Source organism: Apteryx mantelli, chromosome 1 (genome assembly GCF_036417845.1).
Source record: "Apteryx mantelli isolate bAptMan1 chromosome 1, bAptMan1.hap1, whole genome shotgun sequence".
Lineage (NCBI taxonomy): Eukaryota > Metazoa > Chordata > Aves > Apterygiformes > Apterygidae > Apteryx > Apteryx mantelli.
The window spans coordinates 159,965,984-159,977,992 of record NC_089978.1 but is presented as its reverse complement, the minus strand read 5'-3'; the positions used below and the strand labels follow the sequence as shown (position 1 = coordinate 159,977,992).

Here is a 12,009-nt window from a genome sequence, read left to right as displayed (position 1 = left end):
GAGTTCTGTTTGCAAACTCAATAGTATATGATCTGCAGAGCTTTTTCAGTTAATAAGTGGAGAAATCTGTATTCTCATCACCTCTCTAAAGAAACAAACGTGCCTTTCTTACCACACAGCAACCTGATGTGTGCACGTGAACATTAACAGAAATGTGCTAACACTACTGCAACACTGATCTGTAGGACAGTGAAATGTATTGTTTTGGAACAGCAGATCAATGAGCGCCCCTACAAATTAGGCTCCAGTGCAACGTATTTGGTTTACACATCTATCAGTTCCAGAATAAAGCTGATGCTACTAATTTTCTGAGAATCCCTCAGTACTTGCTATATTCACAGTCAACAAACAGAACACATAGACTTGTTTTTATTTATCTTCTAAAACCGAGAAAGTCCAATATCAAAACCCAGTTCAAGGCAACGTTTATTCTGCTCTGCCTGCTTGAATACTTTTCAACTTTAAATCAAATGTATATAGATGTTAAGCAAGACAATAAAGGGCACTGATACTCATGTCTCCAATACTTATGTTTTGAGGAACTTAGGCTAAAGTTCAGAAGCTCAGCAAAGGTTAACTAGTGGTTTTACAGGAGAGCCTCCAGTAATTTTGACAGAGCTTTAAATCTTTAAGCAGTTCATCACAATCGAGGGAGCCTGGCTGAATCTAAGGGTAGGTTTGTGGCTAAGAGGAATCTAGAGTGTGACCTTGGCTATAAAGGCCAGGATTGCACCTGCTGTTTAAGGGAATCTAAAAAGCAGGGAGTCTATATATTTCTTATTACTGCCTAGCTTTCATATTAATATGCACTGCAGAATCTATCTGCATGATGTTACCTCTTTTTTCTGTTAGTTTAATTTTGACACAGATGAAGATAAATGTCACATGACAAACATCTGTATTTAGTGGTTGGATTTGAGCATACAGCGCTTGTGCTCTCCCTTCTGTCTTTCTACTCTTTGCTTCCCCAGACATCAACAAGCTGTTCTGTTTTTCATTGAAGTAGTAGGCCAGTGCTGCTCATTCTCAAAACAGTGCTATATAATGCAAAAGTATAATGGCATTTCAGATTGCCTACCTCTAAATTTGGCTATGGAAAAAAATAACTGTCCCTGAGCTGATAAATGAGAGATTCTTATCATTCCTTTTATTATCAATAGTTGCTTGGGTAATGCAGCTGGATAAGTTCTTGATACTGCTGGCTCCATCTAGGTTTCTCATCCATCATGTTTCTGAAATTACACACAGAGGTGATAGCACTTATATTCAATAGGAAATTAAAAAGGATACTCCCCTTCCAGAACTGTGTCCATCTTGCACGGCACACCTGAGGCAGACTGAGGATGGGCAGGTAGTTCACCAGCAATGCCACTGCATGCCCTGTGCAATCCCTGTGTGAGCTGGGAAAGTTCCTCCCTGGAGAGCTTTTGGGACAGCAGCTTAGGGTCACCTTGAGCATCTGAAACTTCTTGTGAAGAAATTAATTATATCCATGGGCTTAAGTGCTGAAGTTTGCTTTTACAGCTGATTGATGCATCACATGGATTTTTATCTGAAACAAAGTTGAAATTCAGAAATGTTTCTATTTAATCATTCCAGTTTGTGTAATCATCTAATTCTAATTTCAGTATAGAATCAGTGGCAGTGTGAGTAAAGTGCTGAGGTCCTATGCCTAAGCACTTGCTAGCACCTTGACAACATATATCAACTGTTACTTTTACACCTGAAGAGAGAAAATATGTGTAGTGCGGTTTCTATTTTGGTAGATGTGACTTTTTTAGAAATACATCAGCGATTAGGCAACTATGTTAGAGAAGATGAAGTAAAAATGCTCCTTGTACTTGGACTGGAAAGTTTTGATGCTCACAATAGCCTTTAGTTCCTTGTAGAGTTCATTTTGCAGTCTTTGGCCAGCTCCTGAGAAAGCTCAAGATAAATTTTACTGTCCTTGGGAGAAAGCCCTTGTCCCAGGGAAATCAAATTAATTATCTGCAAGTCTTTTAAGTATTGGCCTGGATGTGTGCTTATGGACTGAGGCCTTCAACTTGACTCCACATTATTTAGCTGATCAGCATAAGAAGTGGCACAGACAGACTCAGTGCAACTCATGTGGCTGCGTAGATGTGCTGCAGCATCCAGGACACAGCAGGGGGGTTCCTCATCACTGCAGGCTTCCTGCCCAGATAAACTGGGATGATTTGGCTGCTGAATGGGTGATAAAGGCAGTAGCAGCTAAGGCCAGGTGGTGGACTTCAAGAAGATAACATCTTCTAACCATCTGGGGAGGATCAACAGCATCATGCTCATGATGTCACCCGTAAGGAGTCTAGGAACATCCCTGAACCAGTCTGGCCAGGCTGGCTGTGGGTGGATGGCTGTAAACCAAGGAACTACATCCTGGCTATGAAATCTTCAGAATACTTTCCTCTTCTCCACAGCACCCACTCTGATCAGTCTGAACTCAGCTTCAGTCAGTTATTCTCTACTGAGGAGCTGATCCTGCCAAAACTCAGGGCACAACTTGGTGAAAGGCAGATGATGAAAGAGAGGTAGGGCTGTACGCGCTCTGCATGGGGCCTGTGCTTGAAGCCAGGTTATCTAACAAATCATTTAGTAACAGCAGCTAGGGATCAGAGGGACAGGATAACCATGCTGAAGGCTGAACTGAACAGTTGTAATGGGTCTGACTGCTGGCCAACCTTGCCTCTTCTGAACTGTAAGAATTCTTCCCCAATAGCTCTTGGTATTGCACTGTTTATTTCACTATATTCTGTCAGCTGTTCTGCATTATCTGAAATGCTTCTCCTGTTAACACTCAGCTGGACTCTTTCCTACATACTGTAAAATCTTATGGCTCATACCACACTTCTGGCAGCACTCAGTGCTACATATGCTTTTCTTGCAGCACAACAAGTTCTTAAATTGTAGAGGCCTTTCAGGCCATCCGGTTTCAAGCAGAACTTCCACTGAAATCAATGGGATTTCAGTTCTGCTTGAACACTGACAACATAGCGGGACCCCTGTTGGGTTGTCAGTTTCTAAAATCTCTTCCCATTAGTCCCCAGAGTTTATAACATTGGAGCAGCCTTATGTTTGTATATACCATCCATCTTAGACTGTATGAGTGCTCTCCAAGGTTTATTCTTCAATTACACAGTGCAAATGAAGAACAGGAAAAATACCATCTATTAACATTTTATATTCTTGTTCTTTTTTTAAGAACCTTTTATTAATTTCTGCATCAGCTCTGCAACAAATTGGCCTGCTGGTTAAGGCGGGCCTCCAAAGATGGAGAGTTCAGGCTCAGTTCAATGAAACATCTAAAAATGTGCTTAAGCATACCATCTGCATGTCTCTAGTTAGCAGATTGAGCTGCAAGTCTTGTACAGTGTCACCCACTCTAACTGATTCCTTACAAGTATCAGTATTTGGATTATAACATGGCGAAGGGAGCCTTCTGAAGACTGAGGAAGAAGAGAGAGAAAGATAGGCAGGCAGACTCATCATCCTGGCTACTTGGAGGTCAAACCAACTTTTAGGCACATATACAGCCAGTTAAAGCATCACTGAAGCTGAGCTAGCCTTAAACTAGCTCGCTTGGTTTCAGTGGCGGATGAACTGTGTAGGAACTGACTTGGAGCCTGAGCTGTGCTGCCTTCCCAGGACCCTGCGTAAGTACGAAGTAACTGGCACCAATACTTGTGCAATTGCACTGCCACCTGGTCTGCTGCTGGCTGGTTTGAAGTTAGTTCCAGTATGTCTAAACAAGGGACCAAGGGGCCTGTGGACTGCAGTATGGACGTAAGTCACTTCTGTAATCCTCCAGGTTGAGGGGGAAATAGAAGAACCTAAGTTACCTTTGTGGGCCCAAAACACAAACACACACACATACCTACACACCTCTACACCTCCCCACCCGCCTCATATAGTGCACATTTTATATGCTTTGTTTCAGAGAAGCTCTTAGGCTGCTCTAACTGGCATGGAGCTGTGCAGAAAATACCGTGAGCATGCTGTCCACTCTTCAGCGCAGCAGGAAATGTGAGCTTTGCAACATGGGCTGAGGACTCTGAGATAGTGCTAGGTAGTGCTATGAATCTTCCACTGTACTGGTTGCAAAAAGCAGCATGATACTATGAAGTAACTGAGACTATTTCTTTTGCTAGACATTCAGATTTTGGGGGATGGTATAGATATCCCTCTCCCTGTCTGAGAATGTGGCTGTGGTACCCAACCATTGCAGTAGCACAGGAAACATCTCCTTCCTTTTTTTATTTTATTAACTAGTAGGCAAACCAGCTTTCACCTGTGAAGGAACAGGAATAGATCTTGCCTTTGAACTATTCCATAAAGAGTATTTCACAGCCCAATAGGCATTATTTCTTGTTATGTTCATTTACCTCTTCTAACTTTTGTCATTTCTGTTGCAAAGTACGCGTTATCAAACAAGCCGGAGTACAAGCCTTTTGATCCAGAAGTGACTGCAGTTCACCCCTATCAGGATCAAGCCTTCCAGCCTGTCTATTTCATAGCAGAAAATTTTGAAGATGCCAAGGCCAAGCTCCAGTGAGTAAAGCAGTCACAGGTATTCTTTTCACTGCGGGTGGCACAACAGCTTGAATCCTAATCTCAAGTACATCTACCACTATTGTTTTAACATGTCTAACCATGCTAGGCTATCTCACCACACACTTCATCTTCACAGTTGCTTTTTTAGAACTAAGTTACAATGTTGTTTATCTGAGAAAAGCTTCACAGAAAAGCACAGCTACATATTGCTATGCCCTGTTCTGTTCTTCATCTTAGTAATGCCTCATCTTTACTCTGATAGCAGCTTCTGAGGTAAATTCTGTAACTGGGCAGTGTGAAGTAGAGCAGAGTGCAATTCCACAATTAGGTCACCTGTGTGCTATTCCATGCAAATAGGAGGACATAAAGAACTGAAGTGATTTACCCAAGGTCACACACAAATTTTATTGCAGACTCAGGAATTAACATGGATCGGCAGGAGCTTAAAAACAAGATTGTCATTCCCCTCTGCTTATACCTGCACAAGAAAGCAAAATCAGCAGTAACAGGCAATCCAGTTCCTAAAAAGTAGCCAACTGCAACCTAAATAACATTATTTTAAATTAGCTTGAGGAGTTTCTAACTGCATTTGTTCGGCCGTGTTACATAAAAAAAGATATTTTTTTTTAGTAAGTGGGGTTTAAGTTCTGGGCCTTCATCTCCAACAGTCTGAACGACCAGATCAGCTCTGGTTGGAGGCAGAGGGCTGATAGTGAAGCTACTAGGGAGCATGAAAGAGCTGAAGTGAGGGATTCCTTAGGGGAAGGGAACCTGAGCAAGACTTGCCCTCTACTCCCCCCGCCTCCTCCCCAGAAGAACTGTCTGCTGGGGTTATAGCAATGGCAAATGAGACCCCTCATCTTTAAACCCAGGGTTCACCTTTAGTTATTATCCTGGCAGTATGCAAAAACACAGCTAAAAACTCACTGCACAGAAGAGAGAGGATTTTCAAGAGCAATTGACTCGGTCAAACCTGAAAAGAACATAAAAGGACAGGAATACACCATTCTCTGACTTAAAGCTTTTTCATACTTGTTTTCAAGACAGTTGCTCAGCCAAAACTGCTCATAATAACTGAAGGCACAAGAATCTGTCAAAATGGAAAGGATTAGGCAACATCAGTACAGGGGGTTCCTACCAGCATGTGCTTAATGGAAACATCATCAAAAATGGCAAGCAATAATATTATTTCATTCAAAAGAGAAGGCAAAATAACCCAGGATGCCTAATATCAATAGCTTTTTTAGAACTTTTTGCAGAAGGAGCTACTTCAGGCTATTTCTTGGAAGTGAAGAAGGCAGACATGCTGTGTTCCTGCATTCCTCTAGCCTGCGGTTGTAATAACTCTGAACTGTGTTAATATAGAGCTGTAAGAGCAGAGATGGGGGCTGAGCCAGCCACATGGAGAAGCAGGCACTGCAGATCTTTTGGGCTGCAAGTACTTCAGCAGCGGGGAAAGTATACTGCACCAGACAACATTAATGAGGGGCAGCGAGGAGGGTGTCACAGCAGCCTCTGCTCCCCTGATTAAATCCATGCCTACACACTGAGAAATTAGGTTCTGCAGGTTTTACGTTTAGGTGAATGGCTTCTAAACTAGCAGATCTGTCTTCTTCCCCCTACAGAAACTACGTGATGAAGATTGAGAAGCCTTTTTCTCTGTGCTATGACCCATTCACCAGCAGCATAGAGGTTCTGAACACACCTCAGAAAGTCGAGCGAACACTCAGTCAAATGAAAGAGGAACTGAAAAAAACTCTGCTTGGCCCTTGAAAATCTCTTTTAAAACCACAGCAGTACATCTGGCACTGAAACACATCTAGATACTTCCAGCACTTGATGACTTAGTGATGAAGTTGTAGGTGCATGCAAAAATCTTTAACCCACAAACAGCTCTGTCAAGTTAATCTTTTCACAGCAATTTAGGCTGCTGACTTAGCCACATTAATGAGTTCCTACAGTATGTTTAATGACAAACAAGACTAAATTTCCCCAACTTTTGGTAGGTGATATGAGCTACAGCTGTTTGAAATGTACCCCTTCCAGGTTTTTTATTCACAACCCACCTTTTCAAGTTATCTGTCACAAAACAGCACAGTAACTCTTCAGCCACACAGTCTTTTACTTACTGCTTAAATGACATGATCACAATCTTTTAGGATGGCTGGCTGCCTGAAGTTACCAGTCTGTGCAGCTAGCTCATTTCTGCTAGCAATTGCTACCAGGTATTATGTTGACAAACCATGAATGGTTCCCTTACAATGCACAGATGCAAGAGTCTGTAAGAGGGATCCCTTTACTTTGACTCAGTATTTGTTGTAGACAGTCATCTCATTCAATAGCCTTCAAATTTGGCTAAATAATTTCCTGTCATATTTGAGGCCACAGAATATGTGTCCTTGGGCTAAAAAAAGTAGAAAATCTGAGGCTTATTACTACCTTTATTTTTAATTTGGAAACTCTGGCTCTGCCACATTCAAGTGTGCTTGCCTTGAAAGAGAAATTTGGATTCTGGGAAAGAAATTTGGATGTAGGAAAGGATTTTCAAGTAGCCTACAAGGAATAAAATTTTTTTGATTTTCCATGAGATTTGGATATTCCTGGACACCTTTTAAAAAGTTTGTTTCTTATTGATCTTATTATGAATGTAGTAACAACCAAATCTACTGATCTTCTATAGAGTAAACTCTAAAAGCACTAGCAGTCGTATAACCTTGCTATGGAGGCAATATCAATTATGTGCTCCACATCAATCTGCCTCCCTCTCTGAAACATGTCTGAAATTTTCTATGCTATGCAGGTCACATTTCCCAGAAACAATGCTATAATTCCCTTTTCCAAATTTGCATGCTTTTTGTGTGCCCTTCCTTACTCTATTCTACAAGTAGAGAAAAATTCAGGAAAAAAGGAGGCTTATTCCTAGAAGGATTCCCTTTCACACCTCAGCAGCAGTACAGAAACATGGTATTGATGCAGGTTACAGGTATGGTGTAAGCAGGGAAAATGTGAAAAACGGGGAAACATGACTCAAGCTGGGTGACAGCGATCCATAAATGTAACTGTAGATTTATCTTATGCAGCGTCGAAGCTTCACTTTTATTTTTAAAAGTATATTTAGGATATGGCAGACAGCAAGCTTGCAGCTTGTCCACTGCTATTAACTAACTGCTGGTGTACATGGCCTGAGCTCTGAGGTAAATCTGAGGTGGTTTGGCTTTCAATGGAAAAGCAGTCATCAGCTTTGCATTAACTGGTCACTGTGGGATAAGAGCATGTACCCAGAAATTCACAACAGAGCAATGGACATGCTGTTATTTCATACAGAGTTTATCTCAGTGCAATTTGTCCACATGCCAGGCTCTAAAGAAACTGCCTTATTGAAAGTTAATGGGATTTTGTCTCCTAAATCTTCATCTCCATAAGCACTTCAGAAAATTTTCCCTTGGGCAGTAATAGAGTATTAAAGATCTGGGGAGCTGCTACAATTGGCTCCATTTTATTAAAATGTGGTGATGCCTGACAAATTTGGAAGTATCTTGGCAAAATGGCTGAGACCCCTTCCTCTCAACAGCAGGAACTTCCTAAGTTCTTTCTTTTTCATTTTAGTCCAGAATTTTTCTATTCTACTTCAGGAAAACATTTGCGTATCATAAAATCTGTCTTGTTCAAGATTCAGGCAGGGACAGAGTTGAAGTGAGTGCCTTCGCTTCCAGTATATTTATGTTGTAATGATGATTTCTCAGCATACTTTTATGGATTTAATCCTCCTTATCCTGCTCATACACACACAAATGCCATTTCTCTTTAGAGCAATTTGTTTTGTTACATATTGTAATAATTTGTCTACTTCCTGCCAGTTGGTACATAGGCTAAAATGCTTGATAGCTCACAACAGATTGTTTTCAGAAATATTATTTTCATCAACCAGATATTTTACATTGTAAAACTGAACCAAGTGCTCCAGTTCTGTGTGTTTTCTTTTTCTTTCCTTTTAAGTGGAAAATAATGCCAGAGCAGAAGAGCTATCAAAATATTTTCTATAGATGGACTCTGTAGACCATAAGGTCTTTTTCATGTATTCCCTCTGAAAAGGCTGAATGTGGATTTTAGACTTGAGTTTGGCTATTGCTCAAAATAGACCTATATTTGGAAGAAATGAGAGACCTGATGGATTTGTTTTGCCCAAGGCCTCACACTTTCCTTGGAGGGACTCCAGGCCCGCCCACACACCCTTGTCTTTTCCAGTTCCTGTAGCAATGAGAGAGAAAGAAATCATTTGGAGCCAGATTCTCCCACCCTTACACATACTGAGTAGTACCTGATCTCTCAAATAAGCTGAACAACAGTACTGAGCGTATTCAGGGTGCTGTACACAGAACGTAAGAGCAGGATTATAAAAATATTTGTGGGTTTACTTGATTTTAGAAAAGTCATCTTAATGATAGTCAGCCTAAATACATGGCCAGGATAGGCTCCAGTAAGGCTTAGTAAAATTTCAACAAGAATGAGTTTGACTACTTGAACTTTCAAGAAGCAGAAATATTTTTCCAAAAGAGGCAAATCTTTCCCTCTGTACTCAGGCACAACCTACCCCAAGATAGCCATGTTTCACACATGCCTTTAATGAGGTCCAAATTCTCTGCTTCCTATTCAATGAAATGGCAAAGCAAAACCCTTCAGCATTACATCCTTATGAGGTATACTGGTCATGCTGCTCATCCAGTAGCCCTTCTTTTATTTCCGCACAGAAGTCAAGAAGGCACTATCTCATACTCTTGCCAGTCTAAGGCAAGGATGATGGGGAAGGCAGTGATGGGGCCTCCCAATGAAAATAATGGCACAGGAGAAAAAGCACCAACCAGTAAAAATATGTCTTTTTGTTCAGTTCGTATTTCAGCAGCTTCCCATTAATCTTGCACAAGAGGGCTCCAAAGCCAAGTAAAACACATCTTGTGACTTGAAACTGAACTGATGAACTCCCCATGGGTCCTTTGCTTATCCTGATAAGCTTATTTTTCCTAGATGGAGTGCATTTAGAACAAAATAGTGTACGTTATTAAATCTGTATTGTGTTGTTCTGTTATACATGAGAGAGTTAGCAAATTCAGTTCGTGGGTTTGTTTTGTTTTGTTTTTTGGCTAACCAAGTCTGTCCTCTACCAATTTTGGTCCACCCTCAAGCTACTTCATTGCTTCCCTGCAGATTTACTAGGGATGCCAAGGGTACCACTGTGTAAGGAGAATACAGAGTTATGCAATTTGGGGAATTTGGCAGGACAGGAAAAGGAAATTTAGGCAGGCCTCCCACCCACTCCCATGAGAAATAGTATTATATTACAAAGAAGAGCTAGCATCCTCAGAAAGACCTTCTCAATCATTTCCTTTTGGTTCCTTTAAGACTTCAACCCTTATACTATCTGGTGAAACTGAATATACAACCTAACTTAACCAATTAAAGAAATCCAGAAGAAGAAGGAAAAAGGACCTGCCAAGAGAGGAAAGTACATTTTCCTCAGCCTTCCTTATCCCTGCTGATCCATGAAGGAAGGAAAGCAAAAATCAAACTTCCATGAAAATTATTTTTTCTGAAGAATCTTAAAACATGGAATCATTCAGTATAGAAATGCGCACATGAAGATCACCTAACACCTATCACTGAAATGGCACAAATTACCCAGTAAATCATGACAATCAATCAACCACACACCAAAGTGCTACATGATCATTTGAAGCAGGAGATGAAGCTACTGGGAAAAACCCTCCAGCAGTTACAGTTGTATGTTAAGTGCTGTCCTTTACCCTGCTTAACTCCTTTGTCAAGAGTTTTCTTTTCTCCCTTTATTTAAAATAGTATTTGTTGATCCCTTTAACTCGTGCTTGCAATTGGGCAAAATTAGATCACTGAACACAAGAAGGTTTAATATTATTTTCCCAAGGTTTTGGTGGTACTCGAGCAAGAAAGTGACCCTCAAACTTCAACTTGGCCCCTGCTGCAGCCAATCAAGTCCTGACAAAATGGTTACATTTGGGTAAAAGAGGTTCATCTCAACATATTTGTCTAAGTGGCATGAGCTACCACCTGATATATCCAAGACAAAACTCTTACTTCCCTTCTATTACCAGTAGCGTTATTCTCAAACTATGTCTTTTGCAAAATTATTGACTGTAGATTTTAACTTAAACTACTAACCATAAAACATAGCACATAACACCTGTCAGGTAAAATAACTAGAAAAATCCTCCAGCTCTGAAATTCAAAATCTGAATTGGCTGGTTTGTAACAATTTTGGATACCATTTAGAATTACGTGGTTTACTTCAGCTGTCGCTGAATAAAGCAGGATATGCTTTTGACTAGTGAAGCCAGTTTGATTGATATCAGTTACATATTCTGAGTCAACAGCAAAATTTCCATTAAACAGGCTAATCGTTAAAATGTGGAAGTAAAAAGAAGGATCCAGTTACAGTCATATCACTGTGCAGCATTTAGTATTGCCCTCTTACATCTACTGACAGAGAAAAAAAACAACTACCAGCATTATACAAATATTCCTTGAAGTGGTAGATTGGCACACTTTAAACACTCCGACATAAATGGACAATTAAAATGAACTCATAGAAGGAAAATATCTATTAATTTGTTAATTAACAAGTACTGTGTTTCAAGAAGTCTCACAAGATGACACAGATGATCATCATTATGTTTTGTACAAGAGTGTTAGAAACAGTCTCAATATAACCCATAAAAAGAAAAAAAAAGGTCTGTTTTTAAGTATTTGTTGAATGAATCCCAAAACTGATGGGTTAGAAATGGAATGCGTGTTGGATGATGATATGAATTTTGTACAGTGTTTAAGTCTTGTACTTCAGACACTTCAATTTGGTCTGACTCTTGTGTTAGTTCATATTTCTCGGTTTAAATCTAAGTAAACAAAATGATTTCACTCGACTCTTGTGTCTCTAGTGTCCTACAAAGGTAGGCTTTGAAACTGAATCTGAATTTTATCTCCCTTATGAAACATTGTGTTAGCTGCAGGGAGCTCAGGAGAGGAAGGAGTTTAATAAATGAAACTTACTAGTCACTGGTGTTTGTTGTAACTTTTTTCTAATTACCAACTTTTATCCCTGGACAGGAAGCAAAACAAAGGTTACCAGAATGGGCTTTCTAATACGAATATATCATCCAAAAGTGCTATCATAATCTGGTAATAATTTCACCACAGCACTAGTGTGGCTTTATGGTGATATAGCTTGTTGGGATTGTGGGCAAACCATTTGAGCAAATCTTCTCAATACTTTTTGATGTATTATTAGATTCTGCATGGCTATACTGCTCAGTGTAATGGAGTTAAAGAAAGACAAAAAAGTCAAAATTTGGGTGGAGAAAATTGACTTTCTAATTGTCTTGACATCTCTAGCCAAGAACCAGACTTAAAACATAA

General features: G+C 40.1%; 1 protein-coding gene across 1 annotated transcript in view; it reads left to right on the top strand.

Annotated features, from left to right (window-relative positions):
- Window positions 1–6,342, top strand: part of LOC106488264 (tyrosine 3-monooxygenase-like) — a 35,840-nt gene extending 29,498 nt beyond the window's left edge. Inside the window, exons 11-12 of the mRNA XM_013947115.2 lie at window positions 4,433–4,566; window positions 6,195–6,342. Of these exons, the coding sequence (XP_013802569.2) occupies window positions 4,433–4,566; window positions 6,195–6,342 (282 nt within the window). The remainder of the gene's footprint in view (window positions 1–4,432; window positions 4,567–6,194) is intronic.
- The last annotated feature ends 5,667 nt before the right edge of the window (window positions 6,343–12,009 follow it).